General features: G+C 36.8%; 1 protein-coding gene across 1 annotated transcript in view; it reads right to left on the reverse strand.

Annotated features, from left to right (window-relative positions):
• NKAIN3 (sodium/potassium transporting ATPase interacting 3) overlaps positions 1-25,971 on the reverse strand; it is a 185,824-nt gene that overhangs the window by 74,110 nt on the left and 85,743 nt on the right. The window contains exon 4 of the mRNA XM_085313526.1: positions 13,070-13,267. Coding sequence (XP_085169652.1) covers positions 13,070-13,267 — 198 coding nt within the window. The remainder of the gene's footprint in view (positions 1-13,069; positions 13,268-25,971) is intronic.

Genomic DNA, 25,971 nt, shown 5'->3' on the forward strand with positions numbered 1-25,971 from the left:
CAGTTGGGTTTTGCATCAAGTTAACACTGGCTTATTTTCTCTTTRTATACCTTTCTTAGTACTGAGTTGGCAATACCAAAATGAAACTTCAACCATTTGAAATGTAAGACRGAACAATTTGAATTAATAAAAAGAAAAATCCTGTATTTCTTTCCCTCCAATTTGGGAGAGAGTCAAGAGCTGAACTTTAATGCAATGAGTCAAGTAATTCATATTGAACTCTCTAACTCCTAACAGGAAATATGCCAAGACAAGTCACACAACAGTGACACCCTTCTGCCCCATGGTGCGCCTAGACCTGAGCAGCTCAGTGGAGCTGGGTTATAGTTATGGAGGGTGACACTTTGTATTCCCAGACGCTGTTCAGTATTTTGGCAGGGGAAGGAAGCTTTAGAGGATGTTTAGTGGGGGGTTGAAGTAAATTATCTCAGAAAACTTATGGGTTTTTTGTTGCTATAGTTTTTTAATAACTAGTGTCTTCCTCCCAATCAGAAAGTTTTAGTATTAAAGTTGCTTTCTAAGGCAAAGTTAAGTAAAATGGTCTGAGGTGGCTGTTGGTGGCATTAAAGTCTGAGCCAGATTCCTTTCAGAGGATAACACACACAGAGAAAGCTAGGAAATAGCATCAGCGACATAAAATATAGCTTATCTTTTGGCACTGACACTTATTTGTGAAATAAGAAAACCCCAGTATGGCACAAGAAGGCTTCCCCAGACTGCTGCACACACACGAATAAAATTGTGCACAGGTTCATTTCATTTCATTTTTAGGTACAGATTAAAATCGACTGTATCAGTGATACTTATGTGGTCCCCATCTGTACCTCACAAACTTTAAAGGACTTGTCCTTTGGGACCACTGCAGACAAGCACTCTACCGGTAAGCATGAACTGCTATTTCATTTTACAGMTGGAGAGCTGAGGCACAGAGAGACCAAACACTTTGTTCTAGGTCACCAAAAAACATTCAAGATAAAACAGGGAATTGATACTGGGTCACCTGAAGAGTGTATCAATGTCCTAACCACCAAGCTATATTTCCTTCTAGCAAATCTTAAGTAATTGAATTTAAAGAACAGCTACAAGGAAGACTGAATTTATAAGACAAGTCTACAGGTGATGGAAAGGGTATTTAAAATACTCACTATGCAAGATCTCCCTCTTGAAAACTCTGGAAATTTGTGCTTTACTTCAGTAAACACTCAGGTTACATGGATGCAGAATGTAGCCTTAGTTTTCTAAGGCTACATATCATCATATTTCACCTGTTTATTTGACTCCATATGCATATATGTAAATACATTATGCATTATAAGTTAATAAACAAGATAAAAATAAATTAAACTAATCACAAATAAAAATGGAAATGGCAACGTTCTTTTAAGAGGCTTAATTATCTAACACTTTTACTGTCATTCACAATGATTATTAATTAATCTACATAGCAGGAATTTACATAGAAGTTTATGGAAAGTTAAGTTGGAAGTGTTCTGTATCACTGGGGATAATTTCTTGAAAAATCTTTACATGTCATATGGATGTGAAACAGAGATCTAGCAGCTGTGGTTTTCAGAGCACCTGATTTATTAGATTACCATTTTTGTTCAGATTAACTTCATAATTTTTGTCCTTTCCACATGGGTAATTGTTCCAGATGGAGACTTYTGCACATGCTACAAGGGCCAGCAGAAAATAAATTTGCTGTTCAGGCTTCTACATTAAGGTGATAGATCAGATCTTGTTCTCTCAGAATAGTTACTGAGGTCTGACAAAAACTTACAAGCTGAAAGTAATTCATATCAGTCTCCTTTTCAAAATCACTAGCTGTCTTCACTGTTCAAACCATAATCAAACTACATCAAAGAAGCCGCTCAAGCATCAATTTCACTCAATCTCTATCTATTCCGAATGTCCAGAGAACGTGAAAATCCTTATATACACTCCCACCTGGCCATCAAACACCATCCTTCTCATCTGTGTTCTCCCAGACCTTGCTGGTTTTCTTTTCATGACATGAGACTTATTTCTTTATCTCTATAAAAGCTTATTAAAGGCTTAGACAAGCCTGAGAACTACAGAGAAATGAATCCAAGTTAAAGGCAAATTCACCAGGAATCCTTACTACTGTGACAGTAAAGCAGCGCTTTTTAGGCACTTGTTTCACTGTGCTCATATATCAACCATTTATTATTCTCTCATCACCCTTGCAGTCTCATTTAACTCTGAAGGCTTCTGCCTAAGTGAATGAGCCTTGTGGATGGTAATCTCCTCCTGCCTTCCTCCACCGTGCAGCTACACACACCCCTGGTTTGTGAATGAAGAGTGTTGTGGCAGCCATCTCTTCTGACAGATAACGAAATAGCAGAATAACAACTTTGGCACCACGCCTGCCGCTCAGTTCTTCTCGCTATACTCTGTTTCAGATAATTTTGCACAAACAAACAGGGCTGTTTACACCCTCAGCATCTTCCAARGGAGAGCTTATTGGAGGCAAGTGAATATTAGTAGTGGAGAACGCAAGAGCCCCTAATGAATCCACAGTGCCCTAAGTCCAACCTGCGTAGGGCAGCCGGTGCTGGGGAAATATGCCCCATGCTGCAACTCTCACATGCTGCCCTAACTCCATGCCTTACTTTTTGGACACATAAAAAGAAAAACCAACAGTTTCTGCAATGTGAGACAGTGAAAAAAGACACACAGATATATTACAGAATTTAGACCAGAAGCATTAACTATAAAATCTCACACATCCAGCAGCTGCAGAACACAGTTCTTTTAACATCTATTCTGGACTGTAATCTTCCTCAATCAAAAAATGTTTTTCCAGAAGACCTGGTCTGTCTTTCTGTGAGTTGTTCTGAGAGGGGTGTATATGCATATAGAATTTTTTCCTCAGTGAAAACAACACCATTTCATCAAACCTTGAGAAGCCTAAGCTGCTTCACTGCTTGTTTAGTGAAATCCCTGCTCTATGTTCTCATATTTCCCTAGGATAAAATATAGAGTGCTGCAAATCATCTGGGACTTTAGTCAAGAGAAAAAAAAAGAATTCCTTCTGCAGTCAGGTCACACTCAGGYGACAAATTTTAATGGGAGACCTAAGCTGTGAATTTGGTACGTGATTAAAAGAAAAATGTCCTGTCAGTGGAAGCTCACAGAGACAGACATTAATCAGTGGATATTTTTGCCCACGTAAGTCTGGTCACGTGGTTATCAACCACAGTAYGCAGAAGGAATTATTCTGATGAGCATTAGTGAGCATGATTGTATTGCTGTTAGGCTCGACAAGGCTGTAGCATGAGGCTTGCCTATGATTTACTTGCATTGCTTACGCTAAATGTGCAGACCCAGGTTCAGGAATCAGCCCAGCTCAGTAAAATACCTTTTCATTACATAAAAGCCTGTCTATATGTAAAAATCAATCACAACTGCATTTTCTGGATTAAAAAAGAAAAAAAATCAAACCTGTTTTTCTGATTTTTAATCAGCCAAGCCATAGCTGTCAATCAGCACATGAACACTCTTAGCCTGGAGAAGGAGCTCCACTTCCTTGCATGGCTTATCATCTTTGCAAAGAGAGCAGTCCTAACAGGACATGCTGCTGGAGACAAMGCAGAGCTGTTTGTATTGAACGGCTTGGCGGGAAGGTATGAATTTGCTTCCACCTTCCAAAGAAACAACCCTTCACTGACCGCCGCAGAAGTTCCTGAAAATTTTGGCGCTATCTCRAGAGACAGGAAGACAAATTTCCTTGGGAGCACTATGCCCTGGTTTAGACAGGAATTTCCAGGATATTTGGCTTCTTGGTAACCCAGCAAGCAGGTAGCAGARTTTCAGACAATCTAGTCAATAGAACTGATAAAAGTCTAAAGGAAATGCTGCCTCAATTTATCTAAATGAAAAATATTGGATTCCCAGTTTCCCTAAAAGTATTTAAATTGCTAATCTTTGTTCCAGTGCAGAACAATACTTTCCCATATAATTTCCAAATTCCTAGTGTAATATAAATTCAGCATTCTGCTCCCATCTAAATCAAGTATATAGGAATACAAGTTTTCTTTAAGATGTCTTTATCTCTTCCACTGCCTCTCCTGCTTATCTGCAAGAGATGCTGCCTCATATCTAAGTGAGCAGACCACTATGCTTACTATTTATTTGACCACTGAAGTTCCCAGTTCAATTTCTTAACTTCAAACACTCTGGAAATGGATCTGAATTAAAATACCTGACTAAGAATTAAAGTGACTAAGATTCAGACAAATAGTCCATTATGTTGATTCTGCTTTGGGGGGGGTAACTTAAGGCAAAAGTTGAAGGAAAAAAATGTTGATATTTTCCAAATATTCCACTTATTTCCAATATTTCCATCCAAATTTTACTGAATATTTATGAACTTAAAAAATTGAAATTATCAATGGACTTATTTTTACTGTAAATATTCTTCCTGTAAATGAAAATATTCCATAACACTTACAATGCAATTTCACTGAAATTTATGTTTAAAATTTTGGAAAGAAGCTATAATAATTTTCATATAAATAGAAAACAAATATCAAGTATTGCAAAATATCTAGAACAATTTAGTTTTCATACTGATTAGCTGAGAAGGTGATAATTAGTACTACCAGTACTAATACTGCTAGTACTTAAATTGCTCTCCCCTATCCCCTCACCTTTAACCAGCTCTGCTGTAGAAGTTACCTCTTTTTCACAAATTCATGTCATACAGCTATTGAATAAACGAGGATGCAAATAACTACAYGTGTCAATGGTTTCAGTTCTTTTTAAATGAGATGCTTGAAAAAGCAGGACCATCCAGGGAGGGGCAACCTAGATGGGAAAAAGTGCAGAATTTTCTTGACTTTGTTTCATGCAGTTGCTTTGTTCACCCCAACTGGTAATTAGACAAATATACTTATATTTTTGCCTACCTATGAACTGCTATGCATTSTGGGACCTAACTAATTATAATACTGAAGGACAAGGTCATTTCTAGAGTGCAAGTGCAGATACAGTCTCTCTCTCACTAACTTCTTTTTGGGGGGGAGATTTTGTTTTTGAACACTGAAGGCTTAACACCTGACATACATAGGTGAAACGAGCTGATCTAATTCTACAAACATTGGAGGTATAAGATGCAAAGTCCAATAAAAATACAATGAAATAAATCACTGGGGGTAACTTCAAAAGCTGCAGGTTGGCACATGTTATCTTAGTTGCAGTCTGTTCCAGAGACCTATAGTTCTTCTGTAAAATCGCTCAGGCTGAAAAAAGTTTTGTAATTTTTTAATAATTTACTGTGCACTCTARACTTCCTAATGAATCCTTGAGAAGCCAACAGCCCACCTGAATGAAGTATTCACATGGCTAAAAGACAGTGAAGCCACTATCTTTTCTGGCTAATATTATATATAGGCATTTCTTTCATACACTCCTTTGGAATAATGTTGAATTTCAGCTGTGCAGACACTGTGAAGTTACTTTTCTATGCTACCTGTACAATTTTTTTATTACTAAAAAGTGACACAATGACWTTTTCCTGGACACTAAAGGTGACAAAAGTTGCAAATAAAAATTCAAGAAGAGATGCAATACCTTTAGGACTATTTTTTTTTCCCCATGTATCATTCCTGTAGCCCTTAACATTAAATTAGATCATGTTTTGCTATCACATGCTATGTTGATTGGCTTTCTTAATCAATCACAAGTCGCTTAGGGAAATGGAAAGAGACCAAGGAAGCTGGCTGAGCACTGGTGTCAGCCCCTACAGGGATTTTCTTTGGAGAGTAGTGTACATGATGTGCTTCCTAGCATGCTTTTCTGCCCAATTATAAAAATAACAGGGCCATAACTAATGGGAAAAAAAGAGGCTGCTGCAGTGCCCTGGAGGAACCACATTATATATTGATATCATTAGCCTTTCTGCTACATCTAAATGAATAAGAACTGAACTGCAGCTCTGGCTGCCTAAAGGGAGATGCAAAAGCTGCTTTACAGCCCTTTCCAGAGCAGCTCTTGGAGCTTTAAAAATGGCATAGAGAAGGCTTCTTAACATTGGGAACATATGAAGAGCCATCCAAATTAATCTAAAAAGATTCAAACTTATGGCTCAGTAGCAAAAGCTTGGTCAATGATCTGAACTTCACTAAGTCACTTCAGCACTGCCCTAATAATGTTTACTTTATTGCTCTTAATCTCTCAATAGTCACAGTGCTTCTCTTGATTAGTTATTTACACAGGACTCATAGCTTCCATTTTAATGTCTGTTATGCTAAATATGGTTGCTAATTAAATTCTATTTTTCTCTAATGACAAAAAAAGCATTTAACTCTACCAAATGTCATAATTCATTTTAGTATTAAATAATCAACATTTGGCAGATTCTTTGAAAACAGCAGGGCAGAAATAATTTGCAAAGTGAGGCAACTGCATGGGATTAGTATGARGCACTGACTGGTAACAGATTTCCAGAAATAATGTAACCAGATCATATTGTTTATCATTTTCTTATAGAAGTGATGCTGTATGTTCTGGGAAGTAAAACATGCATTCAGGATGTCAGAGAATTGTGGGGAAGAAAGAAAAGGAATTAATTCCACAAAAGAAAGTAAAAGGAATTAACTGTATTTATGGAGGGAGTGATTGTTTTACTATGAATTGAAATAATAAAATTTCAAAATATTTGAAATCATCCTATTCGGCTAATTAAAACAGGGAAAACCTGCATGTGTAAGGATTGCATGTCTAGGAATACTAAAGGTCAGATATTAAAGGTCAGTTTTTTAGAAGTGTAAGTAAGTACTAATTTTACAGAAAGCAATGTAAGCAGTAGAATATCTTTCTTTTATTTTAGTGTAACATACAAAGGTTGCAGTAGAAGATATGTCACCAAATACTTACACACTGTATTAAAAGCTGTTTTAGAGGACTATTGTATATTGGGAAAGTCCATGGAAGAAAGTGTACAATACTTACAAATTCAGGAATGAAAATGTGCATTGAGAACACAAACCTTCAGCACAGGTATCCAATGGCAACAATTTCTCTTACTGCCTAATCCAAATCCTGGAAGACAGTGATCAGTTCTATGTGGTTTTCTCACCTCTTGCACACAGTACCATAGTTAAATATACCCAGATATGGATTCRGTAACCTCCCACCACCACACAGGGATGCAAGCTGTCTCGGCATTGGCACGCTCCTATACCCATGCAGGATGCATCCCTGTGCCACCAGACTGAACTCCAGCTCTCTGCCCTCAGCAACACATACAGACTAAAGACCACCTTCTTTATCTTCAGACTGTTTAATGATTTTGGCCCCAAAAGTCTCTAGAGCATCAGAGAAACTGTTTCAGTCTAAAACTGTGGTCAGCAGCCTGGCTACTTTTGACACTATCTTCACTTCAGCAATTAAGCTTCTTCACACAGGAGACAGGCTTTTCTTAGGGGGCCTGAATAAGGCCAAATACAAATGAAATGAAGTCTCACAGTAAATAAATAACATTACGAGCCTCACAGATTTGTACTGAAAGTTCAAGGTGTTTGCAGCATTGCTTTCCGCATCATGTTCAAAACAGCATTCAGAAACGGCACAGAAACAAGAATCCTTATCTGGACAAAGCCTCAGTTCCACATACAGCTSTCCTTCTGGGGAGAGGATGGCAAGCAAATGACATATGACAGATGTGTGTTGCTTAATGCACAGCTGGAGATGCTCACACATTCCAGGGATGAGGATAGTAGAAGAGTTTTAGAGAACAGAATGCCCTTGAATTAATAYCCATCATCATTTCTAGTTTCATCATTTCTGAAATTAGCTAAGCACAAAAAGGGATATTAACAAGAATAAGAATTCATGAGAYCAGTTCAGTAGTGATTACCTGATACTGCAAATTGTCATAAAATGCCACTGAAACCACTAGGTGTCATGGGAAAACATACCTTTCTCTACACAGACAAAAAGGTAGGCAATTAGTTTCTCTGGTAGGGATTTAAAAAATATAATTTTGGTATGAATCACTGATTTCTACACCCTTCTAGCTAAATAGGCCATCTAACAATTTCTTGCCAGCTCCTGCCAAGACTCACTCAGAGAAACAAATTGCAGCTGGACATTTGTCCGCTATGGCTGAACCAATATGCAGAAATCCCACATGCCTGGGAGTGAGCCAGGCACTGGGATGCAGTCACCCATGCAGGGACATGGGCATGAATTTGGCCTGTTCCAGCCAGTATCCTCCTCCCTCTGCCCCCCCTAAGAGTTCCCAGGCATAGTTTCAGCTCTCAGAACAATTCAGGGATTATTCCTTTTAARTGGCTTGAATGCAGGCACCCTATTTTGGAGCCTAAGACCATTAGCATAGATGTGAGCTGTTGTCAGCCAGTTGGCCGTAGTACTCAATTTCCTGGGCATACTTAATTTACTTGTACAGATTTAGTCTGCCTGTCATTCAGGAGAATCTTTCAACTCACAATGACCACAGTGTCTGACTCTTTTTTGCCCGCCAAGAGTGCTTTTTATTATACTTGTGATATTGCAGCTTCATTATATACAGTATATTATAGAAAGTATGAAATATTTTTCTGGTTATGTTTTGTGCTAGGTAGCGACAGGTTATAATATGCTGATTAGTCCTTGACTTTACCTTAGGCAGGTATGTTCACTGCTTTTTATCTCCACTATGGAAAATATTCAATGCTCTTTATATCACCTCTTTGCCTGATTTTACTTTAGTGTAGTGAAAATCAGGTAACTCTAGGTTTTTCTGTAAGTGTTCTCCATATGTAGGATTGGCCCTCACTTAGAAGCTGTACTAACCACACTACGAGAGACACTATATGGATTTCTGCTAAGTTAAAATCAGACTTTCCTTCAGAGGACTCTGTATTTGGTCTGCATCAATACGGCAAATAGCCTCAATGCTTTGAATGCTTTAGGTTGTTTTTCTCCCCCTACTTCCCCCTACCTTTCTTCCTCCCCCCCCCCACCCTTCTTCTGGTATCATTTGTTTTAACAGAGCTGTGTGTAGATTTTAGGCATGTCTGTGCTACAGAGTGATGAGTAATGTGACGAGACCCTGGCAGGAAGTTAACCTCACGTTGTGCCATGCAGTGTTGCAAAGATCAGTAGCTCTTGTCCCCAGAAGGAGGCTAGTGCTGTCAGTGTGATACTCTGCCAAAATTAATCAGTTTGGTTTTGCAGTACTGATGAAGTTATACTGCTTCTAATTCCTGAGCTGTCTCAGTGAGCCTTAGTTTGGGGATTGCTGCTTCAACGCAGCTTTGGGCAAACATACTGTGATATTATYATAGAATCATAGAATGGTAAGGTTGGAAGGGACCTCTGGAGATCATCTAGTCCAACCCTGAGTGTAGCCCATGGGCGGATTGAACCCACGACCTTGGCATTAGCAGCACCATGCTCTAACCAATTGARCTAAAYCTGCCCCCAATATTAGGCTCAGCATCTAATCCAAAGCTCAGTCTATTAGAGCCAGTGCCCACCTTTCATTTAATATTCTCAGTATGCATTATCTATTTTCAAATGACCAAAAAGATTGCATGAAGAGCATTTCTCAAAGTTGCTAAGCTGTCATCAGTTTGACTGTAACATCCATYTCTTCTCTGAAAATTCTGGTTTTAGCAAAGATGACACATCTTGCATTTTAAAATTAAAGGGGCTGTGTAGAAAAACTTATTCATCAAAAAGATATATACTGTGCACCTACACAGCAAATAAAAATATATTTTAAGCACACAATTTCAGTATATTTCTTTTTACCATTTATTGTACCCCATTCTCTCATATTTCTCAGATTATCCCCCAGTTTAAAGAAGTATTTTAAAACTTCAACTCCAATTCACTTCAATAGCCTCCTCAGAATCAGGACCAGATACTGTTACAGTTACTATTTCACTTGCTAAAGGTACTTTTCTTGGAGACAGCTATAGTGTAAATACAGAAAGAGCCTTACTGCATTAAAATTAAATAAGTGACTACCGAGCCTATTCCCTGAAGCAGGGTCTAAAGCAGTCACAGTTGCAACACTCTGTGCATATAAAATTTTTTATACATGTTAAAAAAAAACAATAAAAAGTCACCTTTCAAAAACGGAGATCTGCTGCTAGCGAATTATATACCTGGGCAGGTATCTACTATTTACCCCTGGAGGAATTTCTGCTTGCAGAGAGGCTCTAACTCCCTATCAAATGAAAGTGTTCACCTTCCTAGTCATTTGGACAAGAGTTAGCAYGATAAAATGATTTGTTATGCCAATAAAGTTTTTGTTACACTGTAAAATGGTTTGTTACACTACTATTGCTACATAAAAGTTTTATGAAAATTAAGGAGGTAAGCTCCAGAAAGGAATAGTCTACTTTTAAGACTTCCTACTAGGAAAAAAAAAAAAAAAAAAAAAAAAAAAAAAAAAGAAAAGAAAGAAAGATCTTCCGAGCTACATGGCCAGCCATGCAGCAATTTTTCAGTACTGTAAAAAGACAACGTAAATGACCTTTTAACTAACAGCTGAAATTGGTATCCCAATTAGGAAAGTAGTTATGCATCTGAAATGAATGGAAGCTTACTCAGGTCAACACTATTCAGAAAATGGGAGGAAACTGGAACAAGTCTGATGAGCTGGGTGCTGACTTCTGTCTTGCATGACAGTAAATCAAGCAAGCATAAATTACAGATGGAAACTGCAGAACAGTTTTATGGTGTGCTGATCACAGCACACCATAGATGGGATAGCAAGATAATAAGATGGGAGGAAACTCTTACTTTGCATACGGAATTTTAATTTCAATATTGYGTATATCAGTTAAAAGCAATTTCTGAAACTGGCAACAGTTTAATTCACAGTCAGGCCTCATGAGTTTCTGGAACATTTTGAATTTACAATGAATTGTATCCAGAATTTATTCGTGATTGCTCCAAGCAATCATTCACTCTACAAGAAAGGGAAAATCTGCAACATCCTGTGCTTTACATAGCATCATATAAACTGTTACACCATTTTTATATTTTCCTACGTTCATATTTTATGTTTATCAATCTTTTTTCTTCTATTATTAAAATATTACTGTTCATTCTAGTCATTCGACAAATTTTGACCAGAATTGTACTATATAAACCAAGAACAAAATAGCTCCTGATTTCAACAGCTTTCCACAGAAGGCTGAATTAGCTTTTAATGACAAAATTTCTATAAAAATTTCTGACTAATGCAATACATTTTTTATTATAGAAGCACTGGCAATTTTTATTGTTTTCTCCTTGTAAATCAACCATACTTCAGTTTCCTTTGCAAAGGCTCACTGAAGCAAAGCAAATGACRCTAAGTATAAAGGGAATTTGCTGCAGATGCAAGCTTGCTCCTCTGGGGAGAGAAGACTTAGTTTGAGTATCAGGCCTTCACAGGAGTAGCGAAGGTGTGTTCAGTTAAGCTGTGCTCATGCTGCATACAAAATTCTTTAAGGCCTGATTTCATAGTAGTTTTAACATGGATATTGATATATGCAGGCCTGACCTTCACTGATAAAGGTCTTCATTCAAAGTCTTTCCTTCCCAACTGAACAAGAGTGTTTTGAACAAATGCACTAATTCAGACCTGGACTCACAAACAGAAGTTCACCAACCACTACTGTGAGACAGGAGTTATACTCAATTTCCAGTTAAAAGCAGTGGTAAGGAAAAAGCACTCAGCTTCTTACAGAAGGCATTCAGTAATGCAGAGAACTTACCTTGAGCTTTTATTCTACTTCAGACTAGACAGCTGAACAGAATGATAGTTGTAATTGTGTTCACATTTTTTTTTACATTCAACATAGAAATGTCAGTATTTTGAGCAAAAATGTAAAAATTAAAATTTGAAAATAAATTTAAACTAACAAGTGAGACCTATCTTCCAGCTCTCTTTCACTTTGCTAATGGCAGCATTTACAAGTCAGTTAGTAAAACAGCTTGGAGTACTGAATAGATCTGGAATACCCAACTTTTCCCACTGATGAGACCACGTAGCTCACGGGACTAGCAGGTGGGGACTACAGACTGCAGCTCTTCTCCCACATGTGACAAGCACTAGTAAACATGGTTAGCACCACAAACCATGAGCATTTGTGTTCTCAGARAAGGTCCATATTCCTAGGATGCAGCACACCTATCTGCACCCATCTGGGGACGGCCACTTGCTATACACCACACTCAGCTATGTAGAGAAGGAAACCAAAATAGAGCTACTGCTTTTAGTAGAACATATGAAGCCAAATCTAGACAACCCTTTGAGCACAAGGAGGAGAAGCCATCAGGGCTGAGGCATTGAGGAAAGACTCTGGTCAAGACTGGGCTGCTGTTTCCAAAGCAACTCATCCTGCCTCTGGCACTTCCCTACCTTGCCCATAGGCATGCTGACGGCCAGCAGCTGAAGAGCCATGCACTAGACAGCAGACTTTTTATAATGACTTGTAATGCTTGCAGTTTAAACTAGTATGGTAAACACGAAAATTGGCTCACTGAAGTAGATTGTTCTGATGCCCCAGAATCCCAGGAAAGAATAGATAACATTGTTAAATATAAACGTATATTCTAATTCCTACTATTTCCCTGACCTTTGTCAAGTGTTACATTCATATCTCACTTTAGGAAGCAACTTAGCTGGATACCATGTAAAATGAATTTATATTCAGGGTTGAATAAATGCTGTTGTTGACTGTGAACTTTGGAAAATTTTAGGCAAATTAATTTCAACCAAGTCTGCTCTCCTTTCTGCACATATTTCAATGAATGAGAGTCAAGAACTAGAGTCAGCATTCACCTGTCCTGGCAAAGGCCAGAATGGGACCTACACAATTTTGTCACCTGTATAGAGCTTTACAGAGTAGAGGCAAAGAGAAAATTAGTGTAATATCACAAATACCATTCCCTACTTCAAAACACAATACAATTCAAAATTGGTGCTGCTACCAATCTACTGTTTAAATCATCCTGTCAGGAAGGAGAAACACAATAGTAGAGGCCTGAATAAGAAAGGACTGCTGGAATCTGAGCATAACCCGAAACTGGAACTTACAGAGAGCAATATTTGGATAGCGCTGTGAATGACCTCTAGGTACTGGAAATCAATTACGCAGCCTGTCACAGAGACGTAGGAGTAATCGTCTAGGATGCCAGGAGCAGAAGGACGCACCACCCTTCGTATGCAGCCAGGCCCATGTTCCCGCCACCAAGACCGGTGCATTGAGATGTTAAAGGTCATGAGATCAGTTTCCTAGGAGACAGGGAGAGAAAAAGGATGAATTCCTCTAGCTCTGCATCACTGAGGGTCAAGAAAGGGAAATAAAAGATAGCTTTTATTTGTTAAATATAAACGTATATTCTAATTCCTACTATTTCCCTGACCTTAAGCTTTCCTTAAAAGGAAAACGAGCTAAATAACTCTCCTACCCCAATATTTTTAATGTGAAACCAGACCACTCAGAAGGAGAGAGGCAATTGCAAACATTTATCATTTATTCTGCAAGTGTGCACAGGAGCTTCTCTCAGGTAGAAGGTCCATCCTACTAGGTACTGTACAAAACAGCATAAACCATGTCCCTATGGACTTCCAGCCTGAAAAGCAATTTCATTGTTACTTGATTAAAACGTGACTASAGGATTATTTCTTTGAATAGACAGCAGAGACAGTTTTATTCCACGATACTGGAGACAATCTGAAGCAAACATACACAATATTTATTGCGGGCAATAATCTGCAGTGGAATAATCTATTACTATAAGCAGGGCCATGGTTGGGCAGACTGCTGCAGTTGCTGATGATTCAAATTGAAGGTTGTCTGCCTCCATGCACTGTGCTCTGCTTTCTCTTCTCATCAAGGTTAGCCTCTTCTCAGGCTAAGAAATTCACTTCTGTTCACTGATCTGGGTTAAAAATATAAGGAATAACTTCTTTCAGATCAGCTTCAGCCTCAGCCACAGTTTGTCCGATCAGGCCCTAAACCTTTCATAACATTACATATTGTAACTCACACAGTATAATGCGCATTTCAGCTAACATCAACTCACTTCCACTTTTAGCAATGCAAGTGGCAAACATATTAAATATTTTCTAACAGCTTACCTGCAAAGTTCAATCAGGAATACTCACCTGGATTAACAACAGACTTATGTGTTTRGGTAAAATACACTGAAGTTGAATGAAGGCCATTTTAATGCCAAAATAAATATCCAAAGCTTTCTCAGCAACGCAACGCCAGTGGTCTCAAGTGCTTTTAACAATTGCCAATAGGAAGAAAATGTAATTTGTCAAGCAGCGCGCACACATGCTCACTCGTATCTATTTCAGAAGGTGTTGAGTAGGTATGTGAATTTATTACGGGGCTTGTGTCTATACCAAATGCAGCAGGCTAACACTTCGCCTTCACAACCGCAGGAATAAAATAGTGATGTCTATAAGTTTGTAGACATCTCTCTGAGTTTGCTGATCATTATCACAGTTTGTTTACTAAGAAACAGCTGAACATGAGACATCCATTTTTTTTCATATTTCATATATCGATACAGTGAGAGAAGAAACAGCAATATAGGTGCTTTTTAAAATCTGRTTGAACAGAAAAAGAGAAACCATCACAAAATTTGTTTTTTTTTTCTTATTATTATTCAGAAATGACGGAGAAAGGCTGTGAGGAGAACTTTTCATAGTTACTTTTCACAGTGTACATTGTATCCCGAGTCCTCAAAGCAGGTAAAAGAGGATAACGACGGCCCAGCAAAGATCAGTTTTCTAAACGCAAACAGAACCACCTGGCACATTAGCTTGACCTCTAAAATATCACTTCACAAAATGGCAATGGTAAGCTGTTTCAGAGGATAAATGTTAAGCTGCCAATCAATAAGTGAAAGACTGAAAAAAATCAATCATGCAGCCAAAGCATGCTCCACTCTAATTTCTCAGAAATTCTTAATCTATAATGTGAGTCAGATGAGCCAAGCTTTAAAAAATTAGCCTGTATCTTTACTATCATTTACAGAAATATATAAAATTCAAAAACTGATTACTTGAATGTATATGTTTTAAGTATCRGTGTAATTCTTAGAGTGTTTCAGTAGAGAGATGTTTGGAAACCCTGTGCATGGGTGGAAAAGCCGTGTCTTACTCTTAATCTCAYGTTTAATAAAAATTAAAGAGTTCTTTCAGGAAACTATAACTAGAGGCAGGTGCTTGAAATCTTTCTATAGATAACACATACTATTTTCCAACGTTGCAAGCAATCATTAAGCAAATACTTGTAAAATGTTTAATCTTCAGCAGGTGATGTAATAGAAAATGTTTTTTTCTTGTAGAAGAATGCTGCTCTTTTGCAGTGAGTGAATGCTCACTATGTGAATGTATTTCAGGCTTTACATCCTACAGACATCAGGTAGTCTGTTTGGTGAAGCCACAAATTTAACAATTGAAATTTCARTTACTGATTGAAAATTGCTGGCTTTTTGAGTTTCAGATTCCTAACATGTAACTTGACCTTAATTCACCTTAATTAACCTGTTAGACACATACCATGAAGTAAGAGAAGGCAGAACATGGGTAATAGTACTTCCAGCACTTTCYCAAGAAAAATCTTGGGAATTCCTATGTCATAATCCTCTTCTCTGCAGTCACTACCACTGCAACATGCCAGTGGTAAGAAGTTTTCCCCTTAGCATAGAATCAGCAGAATATCCAAGCTTCTGCTGAAGGGGCATCCCAAATAGTTTTATACACTTTACTTTTCTTAAGCTATTAAAATCCTATGCATAGGATTTGTTTTGGCTGTCAACCCAGGGATTAATTTTGCTTATTGTTGGAAATCATTGCAATAGCAGGTACTTTCTTTTAGGTGAAATATAATYCCTTAATGTCTCAATAATACTATTTTTTTAAGTGTTTGGAGATTAGAATTAACTTCATTATGTCTATGAAGTTCTACATGTGGATTTAAATGGATAGTTCCTATTTTTAAGTGGTAATTCTAGATAAATGTTAACAGATAATAAACGTTTAGTTTAAAGGTAAATAGTAATAATAATTATTACGCTCCTTGCATTTATTTGTGTATACCTTCTGTATGGTACCTATAACAACAAAAAAATCAAGTATGTATGATTAAAGTAACTGGAGGTCAAAACAAAAAGATATTAAAAACTCCAGAAAAAAATAATATAGCTGCCTTGTATAATATGCAAAATCTATGCTGTAAAATGATTAGGCATTGCAGAAATCTTTTTCACCTCATGCTTTTGTTTTATTACATGTTATTTTAGATTTCTTTCATTTTTTGTTAATATCTGAAAATATGCTTGTGAGAAAACTGTAACAAAGACATTAGCATGCTGAGTTGGATGGAGGAGAAGCARTTCTTCCTTCAGAAGGCAGCAGTTAACACTTGAAGTTTTACAGCAAGATGCAAGAACATGGACCTGGCAAAGGAATGCAGTAGAGATCTTGCTTTCATTTTTGCCTGTACGGTACCTAGTCCTTCCTATTAATTTTTCTGTTTTGTGATACACACTATAATGCTTATTATAAATGAACATTAATTAGACTGAAGCAATAARTGTTCCCCTCACATTTTTAAAAGGAATAAAGATACTCTACTTTTGACTTGCTACCCAGCTTTTGCTCTTACCAAGGAGGAGAAAGGATTTTCATTCAAACACTTAATCATTAAGTAATAAAAGATAATATATAGAATTCTTTGTTCTTTAATACACACATTATCTTGTGATAATACACATTTCTTTGTAATTTCCCACACTTAATTAAGTGTGTATTTATGATGCAGTGGTGTTGGAATGAACAAGGAGCACACATGTTCTTTAGCACCTAATTTCAAGGAGTCATTAATCCTCATTAGATACAAATGAGGTCTTGCATTGTTAATGAAACCTGCTGTAATTGTAGGACTAACCTGGAGAATGCATTGACTGTAAGCTGAGGTTCCCCAGTTGGTAACATAACCTTAGTTTTCCACTTGATTCCTTCCTGAAATCACAGGTTTGATCCCAGCTCACTGTGCGTTCGCCCATTCTCTCTCTCTCGTCACTACTGCTGAACAGAGTGATTTGGAAGCTCAGGGCAGATAACACTGAAAAAAATCACTTAGAAAATAGGGGAACTTCTTTCACTAGCACTCACGCTGTCTTAATTGTGCATTACATTTTTGAATATTGACTCAGTCTTTTATGTTTATTCTTTAATCTGTACTTTTATTTCTGGGTTGCACAGATAGKTTTTTACTTGCTTGTGAGCTAGAGATGGAACATAGGCCATTAGAAAATTGTGATGTTCCTGTTACTGCAATGAAATGATGAACCATGCAGCTTTGGGCAAACTTTCTAGGTTGAGGCAGCTGCTGAAAATATAATATAGTCAGTAACTTATCCTCACCTTTCAACTCCAAACTGAAGACTTCATCCTGAACACCCAGGCCAAGGGATTACATGAAGAACCCTCTTGAATTCCAACATATCGATTGACCCTATTGGGACTATTCAGCTATTTGAACTGACTGATAGACTGAACCTAGAAAGTTCAGCAATTCGGGGGATCTATTTAGCCTCTATTTAGCCTCCTTTTCACATTCACATTTAATAATTCATGATAATGCTATGTGGCTGCAATAGGAGCCATGTCACAAYGTAGCTGAACATTTACTCAGGATTGTGGTTCAGTTTGGTTTGGTTTACTTTTATGCTGGCCTTGCTGTGCCACAGTTAAGAAATCAAAAATAAATAGCAATGTGAGAGATACATTATGCCTTAAAGATGGCATAATAAAGACGTTTTTGCTGACACTAGCTATATTACAGACCTTGTTTTGTCTTTTGAGGGCCAAGTGAATCTTAAACAGTTAAGACAAAGTTTTCTGAAAGAGTAGGTGCAGTTACCAGACTATCACTTTGGGGGTCTAACAYAGACATTGTTGGGCACTGTAAACATCACGTCTTCTAAGCTTCAAGGTAGAATAAATATACACACAGAGCATTCAGAGTTTCAGAAACATCTTTTCTTAAACTATTCCTTATTCCTACCGAGAAAATCTTTTAAGAAGGTCTACTCTGATTCTCAGTATCAAACAATTAATTACTGCTCAAAGAGAAGAGTCACAGTATCAAGACCTTCAGAGAACACAGCCCTCGAGATAACCCCAGCACCGTGGGCTGAGAGCGGTGAAGAAGGGAAAATAGGTAATTTTGGAGGGTGGATTAGAGGTCCATGGTTCTCACAGAGATCAGAGGTTTATGGACAGGGCGAAGTCTAACTATGGCACCAGACTATGGCTAAAGTAAAGGTTTTCTATATCAAGCATAATCACTGTTAGAAAGTTACACAGATTTTATCTGTTTGGGGTGGGTTTTTTGTTTTTTAAAAATCAATCTAGGGTAGAAATTTATGCTTTTTACACTTTTTAACCTATTGACTACATATATGCCCAGWGAAAAAAGGATGAGGAGGTGGTAGGTGGATGGCCAAAGAATTAGGCAATACTATGTTTTCATTCTCTTATTCCTTGAGCTACATACAGCGTTGACAGGTTTTATTTTGTGTTCTAAAAGTAAGCAAAAAAAAAAAAACCTTTGGAGACTTATTTAAAAAATAGACATATGATCTGTGAAAGTGGTAAAAATGGTTCCTTTGTGTTGTTTAATTGCATGCTCAGGAACCTATTTCTTGCCTTGTAAAACAAGCAATTGTAAAATTAGATTTTACAGAACTTAATAGCCAAGTGCAGTGTCTTTAGAAAGCCAGAAGGCAAGATCTTAAAAAGAAAAGCAGACTGCTGTCTCTTTTTCATGTACTGGTAGTATAAGCCACAAAAACAAGTAACAGTGGCTTGTTTTCTGAAGCTTTTTTGCCCTTAAAGATGAATTTTGATCTTTGGCAATACTCACATCCGCACTCAGCTTTATGGCTCATGCCTTTTCTCAGGTCTACCTCACTTTCTTGGCAGTCTCCATATCTGACAAATAGCCTAGAGATGTAATACAGTATTAGAGAAATAAGCTCCAAGCCAAATGAAAAAGGAGCAGGAGACAGGGTGACTGGATCAATACGAGCCCTACTCATCACTTGTCATCCAAAGCTCGAAATGAGCACGCAGAAGTCATGGCAGCCCAGCAAAGCTCCTGAGCTCCCGTCGGCTACCCAGCGTGTGATTAAACTGAGCACTTAGTCTGAGAATTGCTCTCACCTATTCCCTCTGATGACTGATGATCCAGACAGAGCTATGAGACAAAACAGCTTCGGAGTGGTGGCAAACTGTAAGTACGGCTTTCTGTTTCAAAAATTGGAAATAGGATGAGGGCTTGTGTGAAGTCAAAGCAGATTGATGTGTCCCTCTGTCAAGCTGTATGTGATTCTGACCAAAACAAACACTCAAGAAGAAACTGAAATCTGTAATTCCGAAGAACTGGCGGCAGCAGTGGCAGGCCTTATACACAGTGCTGATAGGAAAAGTTCTCAGGGCAAATGGCCAGGAAAAGTACAAGAAGGCTCGAAAAAATGTTGATATATAAAAAATAAGTGATAAATTCCAGCTACTGCCCATAAAAATTTTCAGTCCAAAAGGTTCATAAAGTGTTAAACACTTGAAAATGGAGYTGGTAATGCAAAGCAATTTTCAGTCTCAGTAAGAACATTGTAATTTTTTTTTTGGTGTGATCTTTGAATAAAATTACTGAGATCTCTACAGTTTATATATATATATTTCTATTATCATAAAATTAAAATTTGCACCCATCATACCTTCCTTGAAAGATAAACTGCCTTAAATTACTATAAAAAAACTTCCCCCAAACTGTTTATCAATATATTATTTATTAATAATATAGTAGAAGGGATCAGACGGATGTGCCAGAGTACCTCACCACAGTCTCTATGCATTCTGCAAACACATTATTTGGTTAAGAAAGAATATATGTATTGAGAGGACTCCTGCAATGTTAATGGAATTGGATTTCTAGGCTTAATACAGACAGGTCTGATGATGCTTTATTATGCTAAAATTGCTCGCTGTTCTTAGTTCTGTCTTTTATACCATGAACATCCYAGTGTGACAAACACAGCAAAACTGATCCTTTCGAAGGGATACTAGTTACTAGGAAATGTATGCAAACAGGAGACACAATCTGTGCCAAAACCCCATGTAATTCAATATAACAAACAGATGTAATCTAGCCTYTAGCCAAAACAGGATTCAACTTTGTTATTATCTAAATAACTATGTTTTGTGCACAGTGGTTGTGAACAAAGACAAAGCATGATGATAAAGGCATGATTAAGAATACAATGKTGTAATAATACTACAGTTAATTTTAATAACTTCCTTCATTTCTGGTTCGGTGCTCTCTCCCCCTCCCACTCCCTCTCTCCCTCTCTCTTTCTCTGTTCAAAACACCATAACTTCCTCTCCTATAGAGAGAGATAAATGCTAAGCATTTAAATAAATGCATGAGAGAATGGGCCTTAATTTTAAGGGTCTGCATCAGAACCCAGTGAAGTGAAAAAGCACCATAAAAGGACTTTTGAAAAATCAGCTTGAATGTTAAAATTTCTCAGCAGAAAAAATAATTCCCTCTTTTGAGACTAACCAGAATGTTTCTACCTGCATCCAGGAACACTTCTGAAGATTAATAGGCCAGTTCAAGCAACTGCTGTTGTATTCTCTGCATAGCTTGCTTGAAGCAATGCAATTGCTCATGATATTGCCAACTCTTGTTATTTTACAGCAAGTCTGGTTATGTTCAGCATTTACATTAAAGCCTCCACTTGCAAGGATGTGAGATTACATAARAGGTTTGGCTTGTTATAAGAAAGTGAATATACGAGTAAAAGCKTCAAAAACCATGAGCCCTACTGCTAAGGTACTTGGAGTTTGTGCCATAACTAATTATTTGCTGCTTTTCTTAAAGCCTACCTCCTGGAATCTAGATATGAAGGACCCTACCTTGGACAACCATAGAATCCCTTCTCCTTTGCCATGCAGGAGAGGAACCAACTGTTTTTTGTAGAGAATGGCTCGAGTGGAAGCGACTCCAGAGCCCAAAAGCTTAAAAGTCATAAGAAGAATCTAATTGTATTCAGATTTTACTCAAACTGCATGATTTATTGAAACTTCAGTCAGGATGCTAGAATACTTGATCAGAATTCTAATTGTTAGGTAGTAAAAGACCATTAAAAAAAAAAAAAAAAGAAATCATTTGAGTAGTCTGAAACATGTTTATCAGATGTACAGGTCTTCTTGCTGATTCATAGATGCCTACTTTTTATTTTAGAGTGCATGCAAAGGGCAACCAGAAGATGTATTAATTCACTGCATCTTCTGAGCAGACTACTACAGTGCTCATTGAATAAAACTGTCTGCCACTAACAGATTCTCAAGAGGTGAGCATCTGCTTGGCTGAAGGTTTCTCAAAGACTCAAGATACAAATTGAGATAAGAAACAAGCAGCAGAAGCACAATGAATTACAGGGATTCTGTTTTGTTCTTCTTATTATTTATATGAAACATAAGATGTAATACTTTTTTCTGCTCTAGGAAACATACTTGTGAGTATCCTCATGATCATCTTGCCTGTGAAATTAGCCTATCACATATTTACTAGYATCTCAAGTCTGGCAGTGATACTTGCCAGTGACCTTGGCTTTAATACAGCAATCCTTTCATCAGAGGCCTCACTTGCATTCTACTGGAGCAATGATAATCTCTGAAATGAATTCAACACATATTTTTAAAAAAGCAAAGAGAGTCCCTGTGGGAATTTTAAGTGCAGAGGATCAAATCTAAAGCCCTCTTTTTGTCAACAGATGAAGTGAAGCACTACGACTATGGGAAATAATCTTCTGTAGAAGAGCTCAGTTAATATGCTTTATGTGATTATTCACTTCAAATTGACTAYAAGCAAGTCCAAGTGTTAGGTTCCTTGAAACATCTTATATACTTACGTAAATATATAAATTTATGTATGTTAATATACATGTATTTACACTTACCTCCATAAATTAATGGCTCGCTAATGCCAGAAAAGATCTGGCAACTGYGGCCAAGGAAGGCAGCATTAACAGTCTCCTTCAACAGTGTGTTGTACCCTGGCCTTGGTCAGATGTCACCAGTTTGTAGCCTAATACACTTCCAGATCTCAGTAACTCTCACAGATATTCACAGAGAAGACAGGGTTTTTTTTGTGCTCCCTAATCATTTTCAGATATTCAGGAGATTATTTCAGGAACAATGACCCCTTTTGCTCTAACATATGCCCTCTACAACAGGTTTACATGCATAAACAAACCTTGAAGAGTTCATTTCGTAAGATGAAGACCTTGTGGTGCCCAGTAACTTTTAGGTAATTTCATGATTGTCACACCAAAGATGATCAGTGAGGTGCTTTTTTTACTTATTTTTTTTCATTGAAAAGAAATTTCTCATAAAAGTTCTAGTAAAGTGTTGTCTAATATTTTTCAGGATTGCATTTTTAATATTTTCAATCCAAGAAGGAAAAATATAACACTCTATTRTGAACTTCAAACTTAGGCCAATTACTTAACAGCCCTGTTAACAGATGTTATATAAATCTGGTGACTTTAATCAAGTAATAAAGTCTCAGAAGCATACACTCTGTAACGTCACAAACAAACCTGTAATGCATTATCAGGTGATTTTTAATATAACTTGATTTAATAAATAAAAATGAAATAAGACTACTGCAAAAATGAAGAGCACACCAATGTTTGAAATGATAGTTTCATCTCACTGTCAAGCTTGAAATAATATTAACAAAGGGAAGAACAATAATGAGACATTAGATAAGCAGAGAGGGGAGTTCTGAATAGCATCGTGACCCAACTGTAAAAGGACAAGTAGTATTAACATTGCTCTGCATATTTACTGAAAGTAGAAAATCAAGACTATTATGTAAACAGCTTCCTGATACCTAAGAGATAGAAAAGGAATTTTCTGTTTGTTTGAGAAAGATGACGCTGCCAGTATGCATGCCAGTATGTTGCTGCAAATTGCTAAATAACTGCACATTCAGGTACCCTATTATTCTAAATAATAATAATTATTACCACTATCATTTTCACTTTGTAAATATTGTTATTTTTATCATTATGTTTTAAATCATAGATATGAAAATGTCAGTGTGATTTCAGAATGCAGTTGAAAGTGTGAAATGCCTACAGAACTATTGATCTGACAAATGTGTATGTATGTTACTTAATTTCAACAAGCATCCCATTGACATTAGATATCTGCAAACATTTGCTGGATTACAGGAAAATGAGAAACACAGGGAATGAGAAAGATACGRGAGGAAAGGGAGAGAAAGATAAGAACATATAAGTATATCTTACTAGCCTAATTGTATATGTCTTAGAGGTAATATAGAATTTATTTTTGTCAAATCCTAAACAGATTTCTGTGGCACAATGATGCATAAAGAAGTTTTCCTTGAACAAGCACATGACAAATTTTGCTCTAAAATTCCAATTAAGCCTGTGCAAAGAGTCCACAGGTAACTATAGCGGATGTTAATGTSCCTTTTGGTCAGTTAATGTCTGTGTATCAATTAGCAAAGACATGGACACAATCAGAGTTAAGCATATCTAGGGGTGAAGGTAGATAAGATAAAGCAGGGAAATCTTTAAATATGTGGATATTAAGCAGGATGAGAGGAAGTTTCTTCAAATGGCCCTGGCAGGATTCCCCACTTCTGCTGTTTCAGTAACTGGCACTCAGCATCAGAGACTGAATGATAACTTTGCGTCTTAAAACACTACTGAGAGGTGGCTGGATAAGATAGTTCAGCTTTGCTTGCTGCCTGGGCACAGGATGCTTTTCTGTGGTCATCAAAGCAGCATTAACTTATATGACAGCAATGATGGTGAAGAAGAACAGCAACTAACCCTGCCTAGGAGAGTGTGTGTCCTACCTCAGTATAGTGCATTTGGATATCACCTAATATCTATACGGACCAGGAAACATGGCATGAAAAATACCATCAAACACTGCTCTAGGTATTTCCAGATAATTCTCATGTCTGCATGTGCAGCTTTGCAAGTCTATGCGTTCATTGGTTTAGGTTCAAATTTAAGTTGTCTAACAGAGATATGACCTAAAGCCCATTGGCAATAGAAAGACACTCATGAACTTTAATCAGCTTTGAATTAGATCCCTTCAAACTTAAATCTAGGATAGAGAAGCACATACCAGTTCTTTCTAAAATAGAAGAATTTGACAGCATGGCTATAAATGAATAATTATAAGGATATCTAGATACACATACTCAAGAAGACAGACAGTGCTCTCCACTAAACTTTGCTTTCCCATTTGGAATAAAAACAGATTTTGCCTACTTGATATTTTGTCTTTTAAAATATAATTATTCATGGAAACACAAATTGGACACTCGATGTAATCGGGAATATATTTGGCAGAGCATGTGCGGATTTAACATTAAGTGGATGGAGTACTTAATTTTGCAAGTTAGAAAATAATGTGAACATCTGCAGTTGTCTGAATCTTGCAAACCTTTTTAAACAGAAATTATTTTTTCTGATTTTTTTTCTCTTGTCAATAGGAAAAGTGAATATTTCACAGTAAAGACATTGCCCAAATATGGTCCTTTAAAATATATTAATGGGAAAAATCTGAATATCCACATTCTGAATGTTTCATTTTAAGTGTATTGAGAAAGAAGCATTTTTTAGCTGAAAATATACCTCCATAGTAAGAGTTCTAAAAATCAGTAATAAAAAGACCATATGTCCAAGGTTTATCTCTGAATAAAGAATATGGCCTAGTTAGAAACCTATGAAAATGAGGATTTCTAATGAGATCTCTGTTCTAATTCCACAACTTTAATCATCTAGAATATGTTACTATATAATTCTATTACTAGTTTGTTTCTTAAAGAACAACAGATATATGACAATTATTTTGCATGACTAATGTCAAACTCAAGTGGATACAAATTTGAAACAAAATGAAATGTTCAAGATATCACCTTCAAGAATGCCTCTTCACACAATTTTACTGAACTCTCTAGATTAAAGTTGATTGTATAGTTACATTTTTTTTTTTAAAAAAACAACCTCCCAAAAACTTATCAACAAAAGCTACTAGTGTTCAGGATATTCCAAAACCTTTACAATCAACTTGTCATATTTTATCAAATCAAGCTTTTATATGGGAGAAATAAATATGAGTTTTACTTATTTTTACTGGTATAATTCAGAAAGGATAAGTCTTGTAAAATCGTGCTAACTTGGCTATCCTGTATTTACAGAAGTAAAATCTCTAATATATAGTGAGAGATGACAGAAATAGAAAGCAATGTCTGAAGAACGCTATAAATAGTTTATGATGTTAATGGGTATATTTTCATTTAAATAATTTTAGATTATGTCTGGCAGAAAGAAGCCATTAACTTGAAAGGTGCAGTCATGTAACAATACCCTCACATGACCCCAAACAAGGCATAAATATCCTCAAATATTTTTTTGGAGTGGAGTAAATTCTGATGATACTATATAACAAGAGGGAAATATTGGAAATACTGGTACAAACGAAGGCAACTGTTAATGCTGGCATTATGATTCTTGGAGGTATAATATTATCTTTTCTTCCTGTATTAGTACATAACTTCCTTCAAATTCACTTCCTATGGTTATTGCAAAATACCTCTGTTCTTCAAAATTTGTGTTAGCCTGACCTGTCAGTGTAAATCCACAATACTGTGATAAAATGATGAAGTGATTACGATTACACTGAATAAGGAATACAAATGGACTTGTTAGCAAAAGCATATTTCAATAGCTTAATTGATTACCTCTGTGGAAGGTACTTTTAGAAGTAGAACAAGCACCTCCTATATACAATTTAGACTCAATTCAAGTACAATCCCTCTCACAATATTTTGAATTCCAAGGTATACATCT

This window comes from Rhea americana, unplaced genomic scaffold (genome assembly GCF_003343005.1).
Source record: "Rhea americana isolate MKP2758 unplaced genomic scaffold, rheAme1 scaffold_39, whole genome shotgun sequence".
Taxonomy (NCBI): domain Eukaryota; kingdom Metazoa; phylum Chordata; class Aves; order Rheiformes; family Rheidae; genus Rhea; species Rhea americana.